Raw genomic sequence first — 23436 nt, 5'->3', positions numbered from 1 at the left:
CTTTTAAAATTATTATTATTAATTAAAATTTGTTCATTATCATTCTTTTTGTGTTCTCTTGCTGTGTCTAATAAAAAATTGACCTATTTTAAAAAGCAAGACATTCTTCCAAAAATCACTTTAAAAGATGTGCGTGGTTAGGGTGGGAGGGAGGTGGAATATACGTGGCTAAAACATGGCTCCTATAAACAAGGAGGAAATCCTGCTATTTGGGACAGCATGGTTGGACCTTGAGGGGGTTATGCAAAGTGAAATAAGTCAGACAGAGAAAGACAAATACTGTATGATCTCACTTATATGTGGAATCTAAAAATAAAAAATAACTCACAGAAAAAGAGATCAGACTGTGGTTACCAGAGTTGAGAGTGGGAGAAGGGGGAACTGGAGGAAGGGGGTCAAAAGATAAAAATTTCCAGTTATAAGATAAACAAGTACTGGGGATGTAATGTACAACATGATGACTATAGTGAACGCTGCTCTATGATATACAGGAAAGTTGTTCAGAGAGTAGATCCTAAGAGTTCTCCTCACAAGGAGAAATTTTCTTTTTTCGTCCTCTTTTCATTGTATCTGTTTGAGAAGATGGACGTTAGCTGAACCTATTGTGGTAATCATTTACCAATATATGTGAACCAAACCACCATGCTGTGAGCCTTAAAGTTATACAGTGATGTATGTCAATTATTTCTCAGTAAAACTGGAAAAAATACAAAACAAAACATGGCTACTCGAAAGAGTGGCACAGTCCTTCCCCAGACCCCAGTCGGCTCTGCTCTGTCACCAGTCCCCTCCTGCTCCTGCCCAGCCAGGACCCCTCCCACATGGCCCCCGAGTCTCTAAATCCCTGTCCAGCTGGCCTGGGCCCCTGGGGGCCAGCAGCTCTGCACCTGGCTCTTCTCTTTCTCCCTGCCCCGTCTTGACCTAGAGGCTCGGACTGAGTTTTTGCTGACCACTGCCCTCGAAACTCTTTGAACCTCTCTCTTTTCCTACCAAAGCCACTGAGTTAAAGCACAGTTCGCAGCCCTCAGCACCCTGCCCTTCTGTCACCTTCCCTCCCCAACTTCAGTGTCTTTGTTCCGAGTTAAAAAATCATCATGAGGTAGAAAAAACCCAAAGCTTTATGGCCACCATTTTTCACTCCCATAAAGATGTGTTTTGGAGTCTAGAGAGGCCCATGTGAAAGAGTCTTGCTAGCAATTTTGCTGGCTTTCCATAAGGAGAGCTAAAATGCTGGTTGCCAAGCAACACACATGGTCTGGCTTCTTCCAACGATGTGGACTTAAAAAAAACATCTGTCCTATGATTGACTCATGAATGGGGAATCATGTGGAAATACACAGGACAAACAGTTTGATATAGCAATGTTATATCCGGTTTTTCTGTCTTTGGTATTTTTTCCTTATAGGGGCTCATACAGGGTCACGTGGAGAATAGTGGGGTGTGCCTTCAGTAGAGTGCAATTGACTAACAACGCTTATCATCAGGAACTTCATAGTACAGTCGATCCTCATCATTTGCAGACTCCATATTTTGCAAATTTACCTGCTCGCTAAAATTTATTTGTAACCCCCAAATCAGTACTCCTGGCGCTTTCAGCAACATTTGTCATTCGCAAACATGCGCAGTAGTAAAAACTTTTTTTGGCCCAATGCACGTGTTCCCACTGAGGTTGAACAGGGTGACGTTCTGCCTTCTGGTTTCACCTCTCTTCCTATAAACGAGTGTCCTTTTTACAGTTTATTTAGTGCCACGTTTTTTGCATTTGTGTGCTTTTTGTTGGCGATTTCATTGTTTAAAATGTCCCCAAGCGTAGTGCTGAAGTGCTGTCTGGTGTTCCTTAGTACAAGAAGGCTGTGAGGTGCCTTACGGAGAAGATACGTGTGTTAGATAAGCTTCCTTCAGGCATGAGTTATAGTGCTGTTGGCATGAGTTCAGTGTTAATGAATCAACAATATGGTACATCCAGAAAAAGGAGGAGGAAATTCACTCATCTATACATCAGGCTGCTCCAGAAAGGGCTAAGATAACATCTAAAATGCATGATGAAGCCATGGACAAGTGGCTGCATTTGTGGATTCACCAGATGACCAATAAAAAAAAAAAAATGCGTAGTGGACAGTATTATGGGGCTGAGAGCCTGAGAAACTGATGGTCATGTTAGCCAGGGCCAGGAATAGGTTAAACCCTCCTCAGCTGGTGTTTTATTATAAAGAAATAGTGCATATAATTCATCATTTGTAAGAAAAATATATTAAATAAGGTGTCTTTAAACAGAAACACACGTGAAACAAGGTTACGTATTGATCCAGATGCCCTCAGGAACCTAACCCTGTTTTTTCCCAGGGAGCAATGGTTTGGCATTCACTAATTCAGCGTTCGCGGAGACTTAATAGAACATCACCATCACGAGTAAGAAGTGACTGTATGTGATCTCAGTTTAATCCTAATAGCATCTGTCTTCCACTTCCCATGTTAAAGACAAAGCCCAAGATTCATCCAGGTGCAGTGTCTCCGCTAAGAATGTCTACCAGGAACGGGACTTGACTTCCCATCTGGTCGCCAGCTCCGGTGGTGTCTGGGCGTCTGGGACATCCCTGCTGGATGCATTTTGAAAGGAGTTAAATGTTTACAGCCAGGCCCAGCTCCTCTTCCACACCGCCTTACCTTTCTGTCTTAGTTCGGGCTGCTATAACAAAACACCACAGACTGCGGGGCTTAACCAGCAGACATTGATTTCTCACAGTCCTGGAGTCCGGGAAGTCCAAGATCAAGGCGCTGACAGATTGGGTGTCTGGTGAGGACCCACTTCCTGGTTCATAGACGGCCGTCTTGATATAAACTCACATGGTGGAAGGGACAAGGGAGCTCTCTGGGGTCCCTTTTATAAGGGCACTAATCACATTCATGAGGGCTCCACCCTCATGACCTAATCATCCCCAAAGGCCCCACCTCCTAACACCATCTCGTTGGACATTAGGTTTCAACCTATGAGTTTGGGGAAGATATAAACATTCAGTCCCTAACACTCTCCTTCCACCACTTTTATCACCGATTATTTTGCTCAAAGGGAAACCCTGATATATTTTTAAATTGCCCTGGAACTGAGCCATAGTGGGCCCAGTGTCCCCGCACTGACACCTTACTTGGTCCCAGATGGAAAGGAAAAACTATTGCTCTTACACCACAGTTTTTCCTCCCTGAAGGCCTGAAGCAGGTCACGTGTGAAATGGTTTCCCGTTTCCACTGTCTAATCTCCACAGACAGCGGCCTGCTTCTCACACCGCGTCTGCCGAACTGGACGGTACCCCTCCAGGGAGCTCTGCAGGGGGCGGCTGACTAGCAGCCAGATGGTGACACGGACGTGAGGACAAACCCTCTCACCTGGTGTTATAAACACCACACAGAGATGGGAACACGGGGCGTGGGAAACAAAGAGGCTACCTCAGCCGCCAGGATCAGGGGAAGGCTCCAGAGCTGAAGTGACATTTGGCAGCAGTTGAGAGGACGCACATTGACGATGACATCAGCAGAGCCTTTTAAAAGCAAGGCAGGAAGAGTGTTGGGACAAGTATGGGGATGGAAAAACATGAGCCAGTCCTCTGGGTCAGCTTTTAAAGAGTCTAGAAACGCAGGCTATAAACTCCTGGGCCTCATTATCATCACTCAGGGTGCTGGCCCCTCACAGCACCTGCAGTCCCCAGAGGAGGCCTTTCTAGAAAGTTCTTTCTGTTGCTGATTGAGTGCATGGGCGGGAATCTGTGTTTCTGCACTTACAATCAGGAATATGAATACCTTCATTACGACTGTGTGCAAATATGAGAGTTAAGAGACAATGGCAATGAAGTGGTTGCAACTCTTTGGCAGAAGAAACTTTGCATGTATTATCAACACCTAGATCTTCAGTACAAGCTCGTGGCTGGGGAACTACAGAAACTCACCAAGAAGGGCCACGTGTGCAGAGAGCACGCCAAATCACCCATCACAAAGCCATTTTCTTGATCCCTTCCTCTCGTTTCTATTCCCAGGTGTCCTTACGTGCAGTGTCATATGCAAACACACAGACTCACAGGAATACCCCATCACAGCCAGGACGGTAGTGCCAAGGGAGGTGTTTTGCATGAATTCCATCTTTAGGGTTAGAAGCACTTGCTCAGCTGCCAACTACAAATAGCCCCATGCTAGAAAACGATGTTAATTAGTATGCCATTAAAAAAAAATGGGAAAAAAAAAAACCCCACTGCCCACAACGAAAAAGCCCTGTCAAGGCCTGAAGACCCGCCCTGACAGCCACAGTGAAGCACGGCCCGCTAATGCAGCCTTAATTCACTTTGTTGGGCAGAGAAAGCAAGCTCACCATGCTGCTGCGAGAGTCCCTGGGGAACGTGAACTGTCGCACCACCATGATCGCTCACATCTCGGCCGCGGCCGGGAACTATGCGGAAACCCTGTCCACCATCCAGATCGCCTCGAGAGTCTTGAGGATGAAGAAGAAGAAAACAAAGGTAAGGAGCTCACAAGGGGTGTGGTGGATGCGGGAACTTTCCGAGCCCTGCCCTGGAACTGAATCAGCAAGAGCCAAATCAATATTTCTAATCCCCGAGCACCAGGGGCACGGGCGAGGGTGGCTGCCGCTGCGTGGCTCAGCGTCCACCTCGGGGCAGGAAGACCTTCCGGCCAATACAGAAGAAGGTCACGTCCCCTCCCCACAGCTGATGCTGCCCCCGCTCATCCAGCCTGGACCCCTAACAGGGAGCGCCTGGTCCACTTTAGATAGTTCAAGTGATGGCTTCTGTGAGATGAAAAATTTTGGAGAGACAGGAAATATTCAGTTTCTCACCTGCCTTGGTCCTGTGTAGGTCGGGAACCCTGTCCTTCAACTGGCTGACCCCAAAGAGGGTTGTTAGCTCCTTGCTCATGTGGTCCTACTTCCCTGCATTTCCGGGAGGCATTTTCAGGCTGCTGGGTTTGCCATGTTCATTGGTTTCTGGTTGATGCCAAGAGTCCGCTAGAAACCACTGGGCTCGTTCTCCCAGGCAGAGGCAAAGCCAGGAGGTGGTGGTGTGACAAGAATGTTTGAGAAAATAATCTGTGATTGTGGTCACTCTGATTCGGGGCCCACTGGTGATGTGTAGGGCGTTGTCCCCCCTCCTTTTTGTATCGTTTTTTGTTGAAAACAGGTCTTTCCCACCAGTGTTCCATGGCACCAGGTGCCATACATGGCTTAGGTGTGCCAAGTTGGTGACCGCTCGGCCCTCAGGAGGTCAGACGGGGCCTGAGCTGGTCAATTCCTTTCATGAGTAGCCTCTGTTTCCCCAGTGTGTCACGCGGGGGTTATCCTTCACATATGAGGCCATGACATGGGAAGCTGGGGCGCACTGGCCTGGCACACGCCAGGTAACAGCCCCTATGTAGGGAGGCCCACCAGGGCCGCCTGTTTCGAGTCAGCAGGTGTATCAATGTCGGGCTCGCTGGGAGGGCTGTCTTGGAAGAGCCGCCCCCGCTAACTGTTCTGCTCTCCCTGCCAGTACACGTCGAGTTCCTCCGGGGGAGAGAGCTCCTGTGAAGAAGGCAGGATGCGCAGGCCCACCCAGCTGAGACCCTTCCACGCCAGGGCCGCAGTCGATGCGGACTTCCCGATCCCTCACCTGCCCAGCGACCCCGACTACTCCTCCAGCAGCGAGCAGTCCTGCGACACGGTCATCTACATTGGGCCAAACGGCACGGCCCTCTCTGACAAGGAGCTCACCGACAATGAGGGGCCCCCAGACTTTGTCCCCATCGTGCCGGCCCTGCAGAAGACCAGGGGCGACAGCCGGCCCATGGAGGCTGGAGAGGCCGCGGCCAGCAAATCAGAGAGGGACTGCTTGAAGTGCAACACGTTCGCTGAGCTGCAGGAGAGGCTGGATTGCATCGATGGCAGCGAAGAGCCCAGTAGGTTTCCTTTTGAAGAGCTGCCTGCCCAGTTTGGGGCAGAGCAGGCAAGCAAGTGTCCCCCATTAAGCCAAGCAGCGGGGGCGAACCTGTTCTGTGAGTCTGATAAGGAAGATAACGGGTCAGATGGCCAGCTGCCTGATAGAGAAGGCACTGACCCCTTGGTCTCCAAGATGCAGAGGAATCACTCACCTGTCCCTGCTGCAGTGCTCGCCAACAGCCCCGCCCCTGCCTCGCCCAGGAGCATCCCGGGCAGCAGCGGCCAGCACAGTTCCTCCCAGCTGGTGCAGAGCCCCAGCCTCCAGAGCAGCCGAGAAAGCCTGAACTCCTGTGGCTTTGTGGAAGGCAAGCCCAGGCCGATGGGCTCCCCCCGGCTGGGCATCGCCAGCCTGTCCAAGACCTCAGAGTACAAGCCGGCCAGCTCTCCTTCGCAGAGATGCAAAGTCTACACCCAGAAGGGCGTCCTGCCTTCCACTGCCCCGCTGCCAACCTTGAGCAAGGATTCTGGCATGGTACCTAGTGAGTCCCTGCTGCAGCCTGAGGTACGGACCCCCCCGGTGGGTATGAGCCCCCAGGTTTTGAAGAAATCCATGTCTGCTGGGAGCGAAGGTTTCCCTGAAACCTCCGCCGATGACGAGCATCAGGCAGCAACTTCTCCAGATTCCAAGAAGGAGATCGTGAGCACCACAATGGTGACAGTGCAGCAGCCCCTGGAGCTGAACGGTGAGGACGAGCTGGTGTTCACGCTGGTGGAGGAGCTGACCATCAGTGGGGTTCTGGAAAACGGCCGCCCCACCAGCATCATCAGCTTCAACAGCGACTGCTCTGTGCAGGCCTTGGCCTCGGGCTCCCGGCCCGTCAGCATCATCGGCAGCGTCAGCGAGGACCTGGAGTGCTACTCCAGCATGGCTCCCGTCTCCGAGGTCAGCATCACGCAGTTCTTGCCCCTCCCAAAGCTGAGCCTGGACAACAAGGGCCGGGAGGCGGGGAGCAGGCGTTCCTCCATCAGCTCCTGGCTGAGCGAGATGAGCGCGGGCAGCGACGGCGAGCAGTCGTGCCACAGTTTCATAGCGCAGACTTGTTTTGGGCACAGGGAAGCAATGGCAGATCCTCCGGCCTCGGACTTTGTCGGCAGCATCCAGAACACCTCTGTGGTGTGCCGAGAGAAGCCCAAGGCCGGCCCTGACAATTTGCTCATCTTGTCTGAAATGGGGGAAGACTCTTTCAACAAAGCCACCCCCGTCAAAGGCTGCCAGATATCCACCCTGGGCAAGGCCATGGTCACCATCTCCAATACGGCAAATCTGAGCGGCTGCGAAGGGTACATCCCCATGAAGACCAACATCACGGTTTACCCCTGCATCGCCATGAGCCCCCGGAACCTCCAAGAGCCTGAGGCATCCATTGCCACCATCAGCTCAGGCCCCAAAGCAGCCCAGTCCCAGGAGAGCAAGGAAACCAGCGCCAAAAAAGAGATGAAATTTGAGGACCCCTGGCTAAAACGAGAAGAGGAGGGAGAAACGGAGAGTGCTTATCCCAGGGAGGAAAGGATGAGGTACGAGACCGCGGCCGGCCCCCCACAGCCTGAGGCCAGAGCAGAGCGGGAACAGGACAGGAAGGCCAGCCCCGGTGACAGGCTGAGCAGCAGCAGCGCTGAGGTGTCCGCCTCCCCCGTGGCCGACAGCTTCAGGAGGGTCGTGGATGGCTGTGAGATGGCACTGCCCAGCTTGGCTGCCCAGAGCCCCGTGCATCCCAGCAAAAGCCTCAAGTCGAGCAGCCTGCCCAGGGCTTTTCAGAAAGCCAGCAGACAGGAGGAGCTGGACAGCCTCTTCTACCACTGCGCCGCCGAGACCAACGGGATTGGTGCAGCTTTCGGCACCCAGCTCTCCAAAGCGACCCTGGAGAGGAAGGTGGCGTCACCCAAGCATTGCGTCTTGGCTCGGCCCAAAGGGACCCCACCTCTGCCCCCTGTCCGAAAGTCCAGCTTGGACCAGAAGAACCGGGCCAGCCCCCAGCACAGTGCCTGCAGCAGCACCAGCAGCAGCCCCTTGAACCAGCCAGCGCCCTTCTCGGCCAGCTTCCCGGATGAGCCCAGCGGCAAGGCGAAGGATGCCAGCAGCAGCAGCAAGCTCTTCAGCGCCAAACTGGAGCAGCTGGCCAGCAGGACCAACTCTCTGGGCAGGACGACAGTCAGCCACTACGAATGCCTCTCGCTGGAGAGGGCCGAGAGCCTGTCCTCCATGAGCGCCCGGCTGCACGCGGGCAAGGACAGCACCATGCCCCGCGCGGGGAGGAGCCCGGGCCGCAGCGCCGGGGCCTCGCCCACCACCCCGGGCCCCAGCCAGTCGGCGGGGGCCTCGCCCAAGGCCAGCCAGTCCAAGATCTCGGCCGTGAGCAAGCTGCTCCTGGCCAGCCCCAAGGCGCGCAGCCTGGCCGCGTCCACCACCAAAACCCTGAGCTTCTCCACCAAGTCTCTGCCGCAGTCGGTGGGCCAGAGCTCCAGCCTGCCCCCGAGCGGGAAGCACATGTCCTGGTCCACCCAGTCGCTCAGCCGCAGCCGGGGCGCGGGCCTGGCCTCCAAGCTGCCGCTGCGCGCGGTGAACGGGCGCATCTCGGAGCTGCTGCAGGGCGGCGCGGGCGCCCGGGGCGTGCCGCTGCGCGCCGGGCCCGAGGCCGAGGAGCGCGGGGGCCCCGGCGACGACAAGCCGGCCGCCGCGCCCCTGCTGCCGTCGCCCTACAGCAAGGTGACGCCGCCGCGGAAGCCCCACCGCTGCAGCAGCGGCCACGGCAGCGACAACAGCAGCGTGCTGAGCGGGGAGCTGCCGCCGGCCATGGGGAAGACGGCGCTCTTCTACCACAGCGGCGGCAGCAGCGGCTACGAGAGCATGATGCGCGACAGCGAGGCCACCGGCAGCGCGTCCTCCGCCCAGGACTCCATGAGCGAGAACAGCAGCTCGCTCGGCGGCCGGGGCCGGAGCCTCAAGACCCCAAAGAAACGCTCCAACGCAGGTAGGCGCCCAGGACGAGCTGCTGACCCCCCGCTGCCGTGTCCCGCGCGGCTGGGGAGGGGTGTCCAGGCCACATGGGGTTGACACCCGGTCTCTCCTTTCCCCAAGCCTGTCACCCTGCAGGCCTCAGCTGGGACATAGCCATGGCGGGTTGCACAGTTTGGGCATCATGATGCCCTAAGGCTGTGAATGCCCCTCGGTCATCAGCGCGGTTAAAAGGCAGAGCGCTGGGGGCCGCCGGGAACGCCGGCTCCAGGCTCACCGGCTGTGAGGGTGAACCTGCCGGTTCCTCCATTGGTTCCCAGCCCCGCCATGCCTGGAGACCTGGGTTTGTGTGCTCAAGGACCAAGAATACCGCTGCGTGGAGCCTCTGAGGGATCTGGTCAGGGTAGCTACCCTCATGGCCACAGACTCCGAAACGTGGGGCTGGTGGCCCCTAAGACCATGGCAGCCTCTCTCTGACTCATTGAAAGTGCAATGGGAGAGGCCCTTCCTCCACGCCCCCAAGACACTCATGCACAATCACGTATGCACACCCACCACGGGGCCTGAAATGTGCCCACCCCCCATACACACATATATACACACACACACTATACACCAGCAAACACACGCACACCAGAGTGCCCGAAATGCGTGTGTTTTGAGGACGTCTTTGCCATCTCCAGGAATCTCCTGTCAGAATTCCAGAGGAATTCATGTAAAAAGCCCACTGACTTGTTAGTTGGAGTTTTGGGTGACGTGACAGTAAGTGACGATGGGCAAGAAGAAGAGGATCTAGATCAGAGCTGGTGGCCCTGGTATCAGGGGCTAGGTGAGGTGAAAGGTCAGTAAGAGAGAGAGGGACCAAGGACATCTTTTCATCTTGGCTCTTAAATGGCTTCCAAAGAAATCACCCCTCCTCCTTGCTTAACAGGAGGCCTCGCTTTTTACTGAAGCCATCTCGTGCAGAGCCCCGTGTGCAGTGCTGCACCTTGGTTGATGTGAGGGTGGCATGGGGTCCTGTCCTGCTAGCCTGTCCTTTGCCACACTGTGGCCCTTCTCTGGAACCCGAGGCTCTCCGAGAGCTCTCAGAAACCATTGCCCTGCAGAATAGTGGTGCCACCAGCATATTTGGAATTAAAAGATGGGGTGAGACCCAGCAGTGGGGCCTCGCCTTTCCTGCAGCTGCTCCAGCAACTCCCACAGGCTTTTCCTCTCAACCACTGGATTGCTTTTTCCTATTCTCCCACCATAGGCAAGCACAAGCTCTGGAATGTTCCAGCCAAATGTAGGGGCTGTGGTCATCATCTCCACATCATAAACCATTTGTCTGCCTCAAATCAAAGAAACCAACCTCAAGGGATTATGCTGTCGTGTCATCATTCTAGACAATGATGTCATGTCATAATTCTAGCTTATGATGTAGATCATCCCATCCACCCACCCCATCAGAGATCATGGAAACTTATGAGGATGTTACACTCCGAGCATGTTCAGGAGTCCTCTTGGCCGTCAGAACCTTGCCATCTTTATTTCCCAGCTGGTGTGTGCTTCAGGCTTCGACCCACTTTAACAAGCTCCACTCCAGGCCCTCAGCCCTCAGCGTCTAAGCCGCAGACCCGGGAGAAGAACCGTGTATAAGACCAGTGGAGGACGACAAACCATTCAGTAGAACACAACAGCTGCTCTGTCCTGTTTTCAGGGTCAAGGTCATTAAAATGTATTGATGTTAGTTATTAAAAATAACAAGTTGATCTAAGCCAGAGTCTTTGCAGGAAAAAAACAACCTGCTGGCCTTCCCAGTCCTTGGTTAATAAACCTTAATCCAGTCTACCCAGTCTTGGTCTTCAAAGCCCAGACCGTTGTGTGATACCTGCTATGTGCTCCCGTGGATTTGAGCATTATAGAGCGCTTTCTCGTGCTCTGATTTAGTGCCTTGAATCTACCAATCCATTTTCTTCTTTCAGTGTCTTCTACTCTTTTTTTAAGACAACTGGCATTTTTTGGTTTGGCTGTTACACTGCAGTAAAAAGGAAGAAAAGCCGCGCGAAGTAACTGCTTAGAGAGTGGACAGCGGGCTCTGCACACGTCCTTGCTTGGTGCTGCCTCCTCTAATAAGTGCTGTCCTCTGAGGGGCCCTTGTTAGGTTGGGCTGTTGGAGGGAAAACAGTGTAAAATCGATGCACCAAGCTGGGTGCCAGAGATGGATTTAAGAGAGTGCCGAGGGCGCTGGACCCTTGTGAGCAGCTGCCGTTGATCCAGGGCTCCGTAATGGATATGGCAGTGGAGATATGCTCCTTGCAGGTTAGGTGACCTTGTCTCACTTATTTATGATTATTATTAAGAGAAATGCTGGCTGTCAGACATGATCAGCATAAATCAAAAGCAACTTCTTTAAGAAAAGCCATAAAACTCCTCATAGGAAATTCCTAGCTAGATGGCCAGATTTTACAATTACTGGAGATGTTTGGAACCGCAGAGGAGACAGGCAGTTATCTTTTATCAGAGATTGCTTTTGAATTTGGAAAATTTAAATGCTTTGGTTATTTCCTTAGTAAAAATGAACTAGAAATATATTACTAGGAAGATAACCTAAGCTCTGAGTGCTTTGTAGTGGATGTAACCGTGGAAACAACCAAACATCGCTATGGTTCACCATTTCACTCCCATCCTGGAGATCCATGTTGGCGGAGAGAGCACGGAATGAGGCTGGTTCCATCGGCCATAGCGTGGTGCAGGGCGAAGACTGAGCTAGAAAGCAGGAGACCTGGGATCTTAGGCTGTGTGACCTTTAGGGAATAACTATCCTGTCTGAGCTTCACTTTTCTCACGTACAAGTAAACTGAAGGGGTTGGTAGGGAACCACCATGGTCTTTCTGATGTTCACGTCATATGAGATCATGCAAACAACATAAAGAATATAGGTGGTAATATGACGAGCTTCCTTTCCAGAAGATGATCCAGAGTCAGTGGGATTTATTTTCAGTTGTTGAGTATTGATCAGGCCTCTCTGTGCTGTTAGAGCTTGGTGACATGGAAGTTTCACGTGTGGTGGGGGAGGGGCAGGCAGCATAGGAGACAAGGCCACTGTAAGAAGTCTGTGATCTAATTGGAGAGAAAGGACTAAAAGTGTGGAACAGAGAACACGGACCAAGGCGTGTTGCCAAGTGCTGAGCAGGCCAGAGAGACCTAAGTGTAGGGAGCATTTAGACATAGGGAGGGTCCGGACCAATGGAAGAGGCTGCGGGACACGCTGGGATTGAACGGGGCCTTGAAGGATGCTCAGGCAGAGGGTGGAGGGCGTTGTAGGCTGAGGCAGAAATGGAGCACAAGTCTGGGGCAGCGAGAGTGAGATTAACTCAACAAGGGGGATGTTCTTTTTTTTATGTATTTTTTAAAAATTTTTAAATTTTATTATTGATATAATTAACATCTAACATTATATTCAGGTGTACGACATAATGATTCAGTATTTGTTTGTATTGCGGGATATTCTTAATGGATGTAATGACAGAGAGAAAATGTAAGCCCAGATCAAGTTACACCTTGAACATCTGGCAACTATAAGAAGAACTATTGTAGTTGGCAATGGGGAGTCATTACCGGTTCTTGACTGAGAGTGTGATAAGGTGAGAGAAGCTGTGTTGCCTTTATCGATGGATTTTCATTGATCCAGCCACAGTTCCTTGCCAGCCCCTCTGCGGTCAGTGACATAAACTTGTGTATAGCCATTAGCCATGGATTAGAGTGATGACAACCAGCCCAGGGGGAGCACGGTCTGTCCTGGCCAGAGGGCATTAAGTTGCTGAGAGGATGTAAATTGGTGATAGGCAGTTTGTGCCATGACTGCATCATTCTGGCCCCACGCCGAGCCCCAGTCCTCACCCTGACGGCTCTTTCGCGTCACAAATTACATGTCATGTGACATCTTCTGGGACACAGGATCTTCTTCCTCAGTCCCTGACATGTCACACGCCTGGTGTGTTACCCCCTTGGCTTCTTTTCTCTCTCTTTCCTTCTCTTGGGCTGGCTGGGGAAATCTGAAAATTAGGTCAGCACCTTGTTCTAAAGGAGGTTCATTCCCACTGCAGCAGGCCCAGGTGAGGTGTGACTCCGCTTCTAGAAAGCCAAGGAGAGAGGGAGGGTCTGCCCGAAGAGGAGCCAACCCAGGGAGCACGTCGGTTCTGGGATGTGCCCAGGGCTTGACCTGCCTGAACGTGAGCTCCTGTGAGACCTGTTCTGCACTTCACCCAGCCTGCTGGGGACCCAGCATGGAGCCTGGGCGGGTTACCATGAATCAACTGGATGCTATTGATTGATTCATTGGTTGGTTGGTTGGCTGGGTGGCTGGCTGGCTGGCAGCATGGTCCTACAAATTAGCCCAGAGTGCTTTTCTATACCCCGCTGGTGACAGTGGGGTAAATGTTGAGCCCACCTTCTGTTTCCTTTGCCACTCTAAGCACCAGCACCGTGCCTGCCCTTCCCTGCGTGCTGAGTAAACATTACCGACTGACGGGATAGTGAGTTCAGTTCACAGAGCCACTGCCAAAAATTGCAACGATTTACTCTTCATAAGGACCTGAGAGCACCTTGGTTTGCTCTGCCCACCCTCCACTGTTCATTTGGTTCTCAGGGGCGATCTCGTTTTGTTTTAAGGAATTCAAGAAACACAGTGGTCACCGGCTTAATGAAAACAGGAGGAAGACAAGCTGCTTGCCAGCAGATTTAAGGTTTCCAGAGTGCTTCTAAGAGACTCCACCTAGAGACAGATGAGAAAGGGTTCAGAATGAGAGAACTTTTTTGACTGTGCAGAGGGAAGAAAATAGAAAAGTAAATGACTCCTAAGACACCAAGGAAGCCCCTTGGAGTAGGGAGTGGGTGGAGGTGGGTGCAGGCCTGAGCATCCCAGAGAGGGCATGGGAGGGCCTAGGCTCCCCCTAGAGGAGCACTCTGTGGCCCTGGGGCACCTGCCTGTCTCATCCCCAGCTTGGGAAAAGTTCACTCTTCAATTAAACTCTACAGCAGGCAGTACAGCCAGCATCATCATTCATCTGGGAGGCCATGGAGCTGCTCTTGTTGGTCAATAAAATCACACACATAGTTATTTTCCGTCCCTCCCTGCTCATCTCTGATGGCTGAGGTTCCATTCAGCACTAGTTCTTTTTGCTTTTGATTCATTGTCTTCCTAGTGCCCATACCTTGAGTCAGAATGAAGATGGTGCGTGGTGGAGGGAAAGCTAATGATGGCGGGTTCTTAGGGGCAGGAGTTTGGGAATGGACAGAAACACGTGCCCCAAGGAATGCTGCGAGTCCTCAGCACTCAGAACCCTGCGCTTCCTGACATTCGCCCTCAGAGGCAGCATCTTTAGACTCAGTGTGGGCACTTCTAGCTGGACTCAGTGATATTAAAAGTGGAAGGCTCAAGGGCCCAGCCCTGTGGCCTAGTGGTTAAGTTCAGTGCACTCCACATCCGCAGCCTGGGTTCAGTTCCCAGGTGCGGACCTACACCACTCGTCAGTGGCCAGTACACTGTGGTGGCAACCCACGTACAAAACAGAGGATGATCGGCACAGATGTTAGCTCAGGGCGAATCTTCCTCAGAAAAAAAAAAAAAAGTGGAAGACTCAATATCAGACTTCTCACTGGGCTGTCGGTGCTGGAGAGGGTAGAGTGAGATGGGCCGTGGTGGGTCAGTGGCCCCTCTTAATGTGTGTAGCTGGTGGCCAAGCCTGGAATGGGGAAGGGGAAGGGTGGGCTCAGCCTCTGTTTAGCGGGAGAGGCCTGGTTGGAAGTTTCATTAAAATACCAACATTGACTTTCTCAGGTAGAATCTAGGCCATTTCATTGCAGCAAAACTCTGTTGGCAGTTATCAGCCTAGAGTTTTTTTACACACTTGACTTCTCTGTGTCCAGACTGAGTGCTAGGCTGATGGGCAGGGAGTGAACGAGAAGAAATCCCGACCCCCTGACATCAGGAGGAGGCTGTGCCGTCCCAAAGCAGAGAAACCACATCCAACGGGGCCCCACGCCACTGTTGCCTGAGTGACACGCTTCCCCCACAGTTCCCTGACAGCAGATGCTACTCTGACTTTCCAGCAACCTGGAAGGAAGTGGTCACGGCAGAAACTGGGCGCAACATAAAGCTGGAAGCGTCTGCTTGGGAGGTGGAGATGGCGGAGCCTGCAGAAAATCCAAGAAATCATTATATCATGTGGGGACCCAGACCCAGGCCCTGTGGTCAGTCCTCTCCCAGTGATGACGTGGCTTGTAGCGAATACTGCTCCCTGTGCCCTTTGAGGGCACCATCTCTGCCTCTGAATCTTCCCCCACAGCATTAAACTCCATTCCTCCAGTTGGACCACATTCCCCTGCCCCGGCCCTCAGCCTTCCCCATCGTACCCTAAATAAGGCTCAGAGTGCGCCTCTGGAGAGGGTAGGTGCAAGAACTGGATGATACCAGTTCATTCATGGAGCTGATTTACTGGTGACCACATTCAGAAGTCTCAGGAAATCCACGGTGCCCATTTACTAACAGGTGGGAGAAGCCGTGCCTGGCCCCTAGCCTACGTCACACTTAACAGTAGGTGCTCACGTCCCCCCTGGCAGGGATTGACGTGGTGAGGAAGTTGAGAGGGTTGCTCGATAGCATGGAAAGAAGGCAATGGGGATTCGGGGTATTTCTGTTAAGCTGCTGTAGCCCAATGAAATGTCATTCTGCATTCAGGCTTATTTCCTTTTCTCTCTCCCCGATCAGGGTGGTTGCTACTCCATCTCAGATGAGGTGTTGGAGTGGGTATTGCAGGGAGAGAGAGGGTGGCCCTTGTTCCAGATATTTTCTCATCTGGTCGCATCCCGTCTGTGGTATCCAGACTCCCAGGTGGCCCCCAATGGTCCCTGCCTCCTGGTATCCACACCCTTGTACAGTCCCCTCCCATACTGTACCAGGGTTGATCTCTGTGTCCAATAGAATAAGGCAGAAATGATGGTGTGTCACTTTCAAGATTAGGTTACAAAAGACACTGTAGCTTCCATTTTGGGTGCCCTCTCTCACTCTGGGGGAAGCCAGGTGCCATGCCTTAAATAGCCCTATGGAGAGGCCCATGGGCAATGAACACGTGAGTTCAGCCACGTGAGTCAGCTGAGAATTGGTTGCTGCAGCCCCAGTCAAGCCGTAAGATGATGGCAGCCCCATCTGATAGCTTGACTGCAGCTCAGGAGAGACCCTGAGCCAGAACCACCCAGCTAAGCTGCTCCCAGATTCCCAACCCACAGGAATGAGTGAGAGAATCCTCTTTGTTGTTTTTGGCTGCTAGGTTTGGAGGTAATCTGTTGCACAACAATAGATAACTAATCCACCACCCATCCCATGACCCTCCTCCATTCCTCCCCTATTTCTCGTGCAAACAGACCTCTTGAAGACGCATCCCAGAGCCGCCTGAACATGTGCGCCCAGTGGGGCTCAAATACTGCGATGCCCATCACATTACTGACCGCTTTTAGAGGGTTGCTTGCTGTCCTCAGGGTCAGAGGAGGTGAGGAGGAGGGCCAGTCACCTTCTCTAGGGTCTGAGTACACATCATCCAGCTGAGAGAAAGGGCATAACAGGAGTGTCTTGGACACTAAGGAGACAGACATTTACTTTGCTGCAGTGGTCGATGTTTCCTGGTTTCATAATTCAGTGTGTGTGTGTGTGTACAAGATAAAGATCTGGGCTGGAAAACATGAGATTTGATATGAAACCCAGGGAGCCTAGAGGACAGAGTAAGCTTTGTAGGGGAAATTAACTCTGCACTTAGCGTCCCCCACTGTCCCCTGGAGGAAAGACCACCCATGCCCTGAAACGCCACGTGCTGCCCCGACTGCCACCGCCACCAGAAAGGTGGTGGCTTTTCACATCCCTGACTGCCTCGAATCGTTAGTGAGAAGGCAGCCCCCTCATTCTACGTGGAAGACTTCTGGCTGTTTTTCTCCCCGAGGCTGTGGTCCTTTAAGCTCTCCTTAGCAGGCAGTGGATCTATCAAAGCTGGAGAAAAGTACAAGGTCTTTTGTTTTCTAGAAGGGTCTATCAGGCCATGCTGGCTGAGCACTCAGCAGGCAGAACCCTCTGGAATTAGGGGAAGAAGGGACAAGAGGATAGAGGGAGGGAGAGTGGAGAAGAGAAGGCACTAACACTCTGAGAGTCCCTGATGGTAAACGGTGCTGTGAGAACCAGTGCTTCCAGGGCTGCCAGCCCATCAGTGCACACAGGCCGTCCTGCGTTCTCCGGAGAGACGGCAGGGCTGCACAGCCTTTGTGCGCTCGGGGCTGCCTCGTCACGGGGTGCAGGCTCTCCCTTGCTCACCTTCATTCTCGCTCAAGTCCCACTTTGGATGCAGTCTGTCCATCCTATTTAAAAGCAGAATCAGATCAAGTCCGGACTCTACGGCTTCAGGCACTCTCCGCCTCTTTCCTCTAACTCAGGAGGGGCCCACATATCAATTCTGAGTTAACCACATCAGGCTCCCTCCAGCTTCAGGATAAACCCAGCGGGATGGTGTCACCTCTCCCACCCATCCATTTCCCCGGAGAAAGCAAGCCTCCTCAATGCCCGTTGCCCTCAGAGGGTGGGTGAGGGGGGCCAGGTTTGGGTGTCTCAGGAGGTGGCAGCTCTTCGAGGCGGCACCACGATCTCACCTTTAACAGCCCAGCTTCCCTTCCAGGGGGCCAGGTCTGGAGACGCCCGCAACCTCCGGCTGGGAGGGGGGCCAGAGCCAGGGGAACAAACACGATAGTCGCCCTCGGCAAGAGCTAGTTCCATTTCAGACGTGGATGATGAGATCAGGCCCTGTGCTCAGAGGTCAGGTCATGGCGTCACTCACTCACGTCTGGGTCACAAAAAAAGGTGTTGGTTGGTGCTGTGGGCCTGCCCTGCCGGTCCTGCGGTTGGTTGCTTGTCATAATCCTCTTGAGACCTAAGGGCACAAATCAGCATGTCATCTCTCTCTGTGACTCCTGTGTTTTTCATCTCCCTAAATAGATTAGGAAGAAAAACAATCAAAAGGATATTAATGTTCAATGAGCACCTACTATGGGTCAAGTTTTGTGGCATTTAATCATAACACATCCTTTGGGGAAATCATTAATTCTCTGATATTTTTATTTTTTATTTTGGTGGAGAATGTGGGCAATGGATTTTTTTTTTAACAAGAAAATACTGAGACCTTGGGCAAGTTGCTGAAGTTCTTTGTACCTTAGTTTCCTCTTCTGTGAGAATTAAATGAGATACTAGGTTTATCTCCGAGAGAAAACCCCCAAGAACAATATAGAGACTAATTTTCTCATGTAAAAGTCCATGTAGGGACTTTATAAGGCAGTGAAACTACTCTGTATGATCCTATAATGATGGATACATGTCATTATACATTTGTCTAAACCCACAGAATGTACCACACCAGGAGGGAACCCTAATGTCAACTGTGGACTCTGGGTGATGATGCTATGTCAATGTAGGTTCATCACTTGTAACAAATGTACCCTCTACTGGGGGATGCTGATAGAGGAGGAGGCTGTCAGGGGCCGGGGAGTCTGTGGGAAATCTCTGTGCCTTCATCTCAGTTTAGCTGTGAACCTAAACCTGCTCTGGAAAACTTAAATCTAAAAAAAGGAAAGTCTGTGTAGGCGATCGTGTAAAAGTGTCCAGGGCACAGGAATCCAGGCTCCCTCTGTCCTGTTTTTCGTTGTTTCTGGTCTTCATCTCGTGGACGGGCCATCGGCCCATACTTGATCCAGGACAAAGGAGACAGGAGTGTTACCCGATACATACCCAGGTTCTTTACCCGCCACACAAGAGGGGCCAAATAAAACCAGAACGCCAGGCTTCTGGCAAGGAAAGAGTTTTTATTTCGCGTGACGTCAGCCGGGAGACGAGAGCTCTCAAATTTGTCCGGTCTCCCTGAAAGATGGAGGGAAGGGGTTTTAAAGGTTGTGAGGGAGAGCACGTGCTGGGGTTTTAGGTAGGGGAGGGGAGCGTGTGGACGTGCTGGCTGGCACCTTCCCACCAGCCTGCATATGGCCTTGAAGACTGAATTTCTTTCCCTTGACTGTCTGGACTTTTCTGGTTAGTTTTCATCTTCAGCCTGCGTTGGCCTTGTGAGGCTGAATCTTGACGTCTGGCCCTCGATTCCCTGGGAAAGACAGCTCACTCATGTCCTAAGGAGGGACAGAGAGACCTGGTTAGCTTTAAACAACAGTTGATTATGCTGAATATGCACAGCTGCAGTTAGCAGAGCTTATCTCCAAGTTTTTGCTAACTTCTTCTAGCCCAGGGAGGACTTTTTAACCTCTTCATGCTCGGTTTCAAGAAGAGGACAGATACCCCACCTGTTAAGGACACTCTCTAGCTGTTGCAGACAGCGCCTCTGCTTATATCGCACGTGTGGGAGCTTAGGCGCACGTACCACACAGGGGCGTGGACTCCATCCTTTTGCTGAGAAGGAGAGGAGAGCAGGAATGGGGGCAGCTAGCAGTCGTCACCATGTGTAAAGCATGTCGAACAGGGCCTGGCACCTCCTCGGTGCTAACTATAGTGTTGCTCTTATAAGCAATAAACAGTGTTTTCTGGAAGTCCTGTTACTACAAGACCAATCACTAGGACCTTTTCTCCCTGACGCGAACATCTCTTTAATTTCACTCTAACACGTGTCCGTGCTGAGGGTGTGGCCAGTAGGGCTCACTGTTCTGGACTCCGTGTTTTGATGTGTGTGTGTGCGTGTGTGCTTGTTTCACAGGTGGAGCCTGGAGGTGGCTCTAGAGGTCAGGCGGGGACTTCCTGAGCTTCTCGAGGTACAGCCTTAGTGCCAGCGAAGGGCGGAAATGTCGAGGTGCTGGCGGGAGGTTGGAGCGTTTAAAATCCAGCTCTGCTGCAGATCTCGGGGCGCCTGTCACGGCCCCATGCCTCGCATCACAAAAATATATTTAAAAGATTGAAATTCAGAAACATTAACTTTGGGCTTCTCCGCTGCCTAGGCTCTCAGAGACGGAGGCTCATCCCGGCGTTGTCCCTCGACACCCCCTCCCCTGTGAGGAAACCCGCCGGCGGCCCCGGGGTCCGCTGGGTGGACGGCCCCCTGCGCAGCACCCAGAGGGGCCTCGGGGAACCCTTCGAGATTAAAGTCTATGAAATCGATGACGTGGAGCGGCTGCAGCGGCGACGAGGGGGCAACAGCAAGGTGAGACCCCTCCTCCCCACGCGGTGGCAGCCCCCCAGCAGGTCCCCAGGGCAGTGCCCTGATGCGGGGGCTTAGGCCATGGGACTTCCCGGTGGGCTTCTGGTGTGGGTAGGAGGCAGGCTCTGTCCCAGCCAAGGGCCTTTGCACAGGACTTTGGAGAGCTCCATGTGCTTCCGCCTGAAACCTCTTAGAGGCTCTTGGGGGAGCTTCTGGCTCCAGCTTGGAACGCGCCAGCTGCCCTCTAAATTTAAGAAATGCCAAGGGGCTGGGCCGGTGGCGTAGTGGTTAAGTTCGCACACTCCGCTTCAGCGGCCCGTGCTCACAGGTTCGGATCCCAGGCACAGACATACGCACGGCTTATCAAGCCGTGCCGCACAGGCGTCCCACATATAAAGCAGAGGAAGATGGGCACATATGTCAGCCCAGGGCCAGTCTTCCTCACACACACACACACAAATAGAGGAAGACTGGCAACAGATGTTCGCTCAGGGCCAATGTTCCTAACCAAAAAATAAAAAATAGAAATAAATTTAAGAAATGCCTGTGATAGTCCTACCTGTGGTGGTGGTGTCTGAGCTGACTCTGGCAAAGCAGGAGTTCACCTGGATGGCCCAGGTCCCTCCCAGACTTCCCAGTGAGCGGCTCCTTTTTCACATACACGTAAGCATTCCTTTCTAGAAGAGGTTGCGTGGGCTGGATTTGAGCTGAAGGTCCTTTTCTCCTTCTCCCCACCCCCCATCTCCTTCTCCTCCGTGTACTAGGAGGTCATGTGCTTCAATGCGAAACTGAAAATTCTGGAGCACCGCCAGCAGAGAATCGCCGAGGTCCGAGCCAAGTACGAGTGGCTGATGAAGGAGCTGGAGATGACCAAACAGTATCTGATGCTGGATCCCAACAAATGGCTCAGTGAATGTAAGGCCCGTGGTTTGTTTCCGTCACGGCGACTACCGGGCTCACCAGCTAAGCAGGCCTGGGATGCGTCTGGGTGAGCGGTGCACAGACAGGCCTGACTCCCGGGCCTTCCGTGCCCAGTAACTGGAGGCAGTCGCTCTGAGCCTGCAGCCCCTCTCTCTGGCGGACAGACGGGAGGGGCGGGGGGAGCAAGGCGGAGGTGAGTATTGCTCTGGCAGGATTATCTCTCCGTGTCTCAGCCCAAAGCACCTGAAAATGAGATTTTTTCCCCTGCCTGTGGCAGAAGATCGCCCAGACACGAAGGCTGTGTTACAAATCTGCTCCTAGGCCACAAAGTCACACTGCATATCGAGCCCGAAATAGACAAGAATTTATAGCGCTCTTAATAGGGTGGAATGTGCAGTCCTACAAGAGCCTCACAAAGGACCCAGAAAGCAAGAAAAACATTTTTGAGTGAAAAAAATACCATTCACAGTGTTATTTCTATTTAATAGAAAGCCCAGGATGACAGTAACCATCTAATAACAATTCAGAACAATTTCACTCTCTTTGAAAGATGACTCAATTGTCTCTTATTTATTTGTTCCTAACCATTCCATTTAGCACCAAATAAAGCTCAAATCTGGTCCCAACTATTATATTGATGTGGGACCCAGTGCTGGAAGATTTAGTATGTGGAATAAAATGCATTGCTGCCATTAGGATTGCTTTCCTTTCCATTCCTGTCTGGCACTCGCCAGTCTGCCCTCCAGGCCCTCAGCCTCCCTGTGCCTCGTTCTCCTCACAACTGTCCCCTGTGTGTCACATCACCCCCTGTCCCCAGTGTCCCTGGCAGTGGAGGGAGTATGACAGGCAGAGTCTGGAGACTTAAAAGTTTAAGAAATATTGGGTGAAGAAGAAAGTGACAGAATTTGCCAGCCTCCTAGCTGCACCCTGCCACTTATAACAGTATATCTTCTAGCAGTTTCTTTCCCATAAGAATGAGGAAATAACATCTCCCCTGAGCACCTCATTGGGTTCTTGCGAGGATAAATGAAGTAACACGAGGACAGAGCACTGTGACCAGTCTGTGAAGCATCCCGCCATGCTGAGTTGTACCATTGGTGGCAACCACCACAGTCACGCGGACTATTTTGCTGGCTTTCCCACATGCTAGCTGTGGGACCTTGGAGAAGACGCTTAACGTCTCTGAGCCTTGATTTCCTTAACTGTAAGATGGGAAACATAGTGGTGTCTGCTTCCTAGGGTTGTTGTGAGGAATGGACAAGCTACTCTCGGTCAAGTGCTCATTATACTGCTCGGCCCATGATGAGGGCTCAGTATCTGGTAGTTATTATTATTATTATTATCCCAGTGTTCAACTAAGTAGTTGTCCTTAACAGGAAACATTTCCTAAGTGCCTGCTCACAGGATGCACCGAGTTAGGTCTTCCATTAGCAATCTGGACAAAGACACGAACTCCTGCTCTCGAGGGTATTTTCATCTTAATCACTGATGGGCAGACGAGACACGCACAAGGACATTAGCTAACATCTGAGGACGGCATGCACGTGGGGCCTGATGCTCATTTCTCTCCCACCCGTGGGCACCCTTTTCCATCTTTCGTGACTCTCCGGGCACTTCAAGATCCCGGGGGGGACCGTTCAGGCAGTTCCCCTTCATTTTGACTGTTTTCATTAAAATTTTATTCTTGGAGAGCTGTTTGTGCCTAAGGCAGGCTGGAAAATCGTCTTCATCTTACAAAGTTACATTAGCTCCCAGGATGGGAGCAAGCTTAAACATCAGTACATCTGAGTAGATGTTTCCAGGAAACGCTTCCTTCTTGTGCTTGTACGTGTCAGGAACCAGGGTTCTTTGATGCTGAGAAAGGGAAGAAACAGAAGGCCACATGAAAGGAGAAATTCAGATGATTGGTTCTTTAAGATGAATTGAAAATAAGAATGACCAAAAAAACTCAATGAGGCTGCACACTGACTGTTCCCTGGGTGTGGGTAAGAGGCAGGGTATTGGCATAGAAATATGTGTGCTGGGATTCATTTTTATTTTTATTTCCTATTCTGATGCCACTTTCAAGGTGGTCCAGTAGTGTAGCCTGATGGGGTTATGGTGTGGTGGGGTATTTTTTTGTTTTTGTTTTTAAATGTGAGCCTGTTATTCAGGAGCCCTTGGTCTCATTCCCAGCTCTGGTCCCTGTGTAACCCTGAGCAAAGGGCCTCCCGTCCCTGGATCTCAGTTATCTCACCTGTAAAAGGAAGTCAGCCTCATTACAATCCTTTATGTTTCCACAGCACATGACCGGTCTCAGATCACGTCCACATTCATCGTCCCGTTTCCCTTTTATTCATCGAGGCAACTCCAGTCAGGCAGGGCAGGCAGAGAGCAGTTATGACTCAAGT

General features: G+C 52.0%; 2 protein-coding genes across 2 annotated transcripts in view; one reads left to right on the top strand and one right to left on the bottom strand.

Annotated features, from left to right (window-relative positions):
- The window catches only part of KIF26B (kinesin family member 26B), a 451434-nt gene that overhangs the window by 420371 nt on the left and 7627 nt on the right, over nt 1-23436 (top strand). Inside the window, exons 11-14 of the mRNA XM_087424452.1 lie at nt 4340-4502; nt 5526-8940; nt 19926-20128; nt 20890-21040. Coding sequence (XP_087280578.1) covers nt 4340-4502; nt 5526-8940; nt 19926-20128; nt 20890-21040 — 3932 coding nt within the window. The remainder of the gene's footprint in view (nt 1-4339; nt 4503-5525; nt 8941-19925; nt 20129-20889; nt 21041-23436) is intronic.
- Nucleotides 18778-23436, bottom strand: part of SMYD3 (SET and MYND domain containing 3) — a 736966-nt gene continuing 732307 nt past the window's right edge. Inside the window, exon 13 of the mRNA XM_087424454.1 lies at nt 18778-19109. Coding sequence (XP_087280580.1) covers nt 19032-19109 — 78 coding nt within the window. The 3' untranslated portion in view covers nt 18778-19031. The remainder of the gene's footprint in view (nt 19110-23436) is intronic.

This window comes from Ceratotherium simum, chromosome 36, assembly GCF_057802395.1.
Source record: "Ceratotherium simum simum isolate JZ-2026a chromosome 36, ASM5780239v1, whole genome shotgun sequence".
NCBI classification, from domain to species: Eukaryota; Metazoa; Chordata; class Mammalia; order Perissodactyla; family Rhinocerotidae; genus Ceratotherium; species Ceratotherium simum.
The sequence above is the reverse complement of the archived record's forward strand: the minus strand, read 5'-3'. Positions and strand labels throughout refer to the sequence as shown.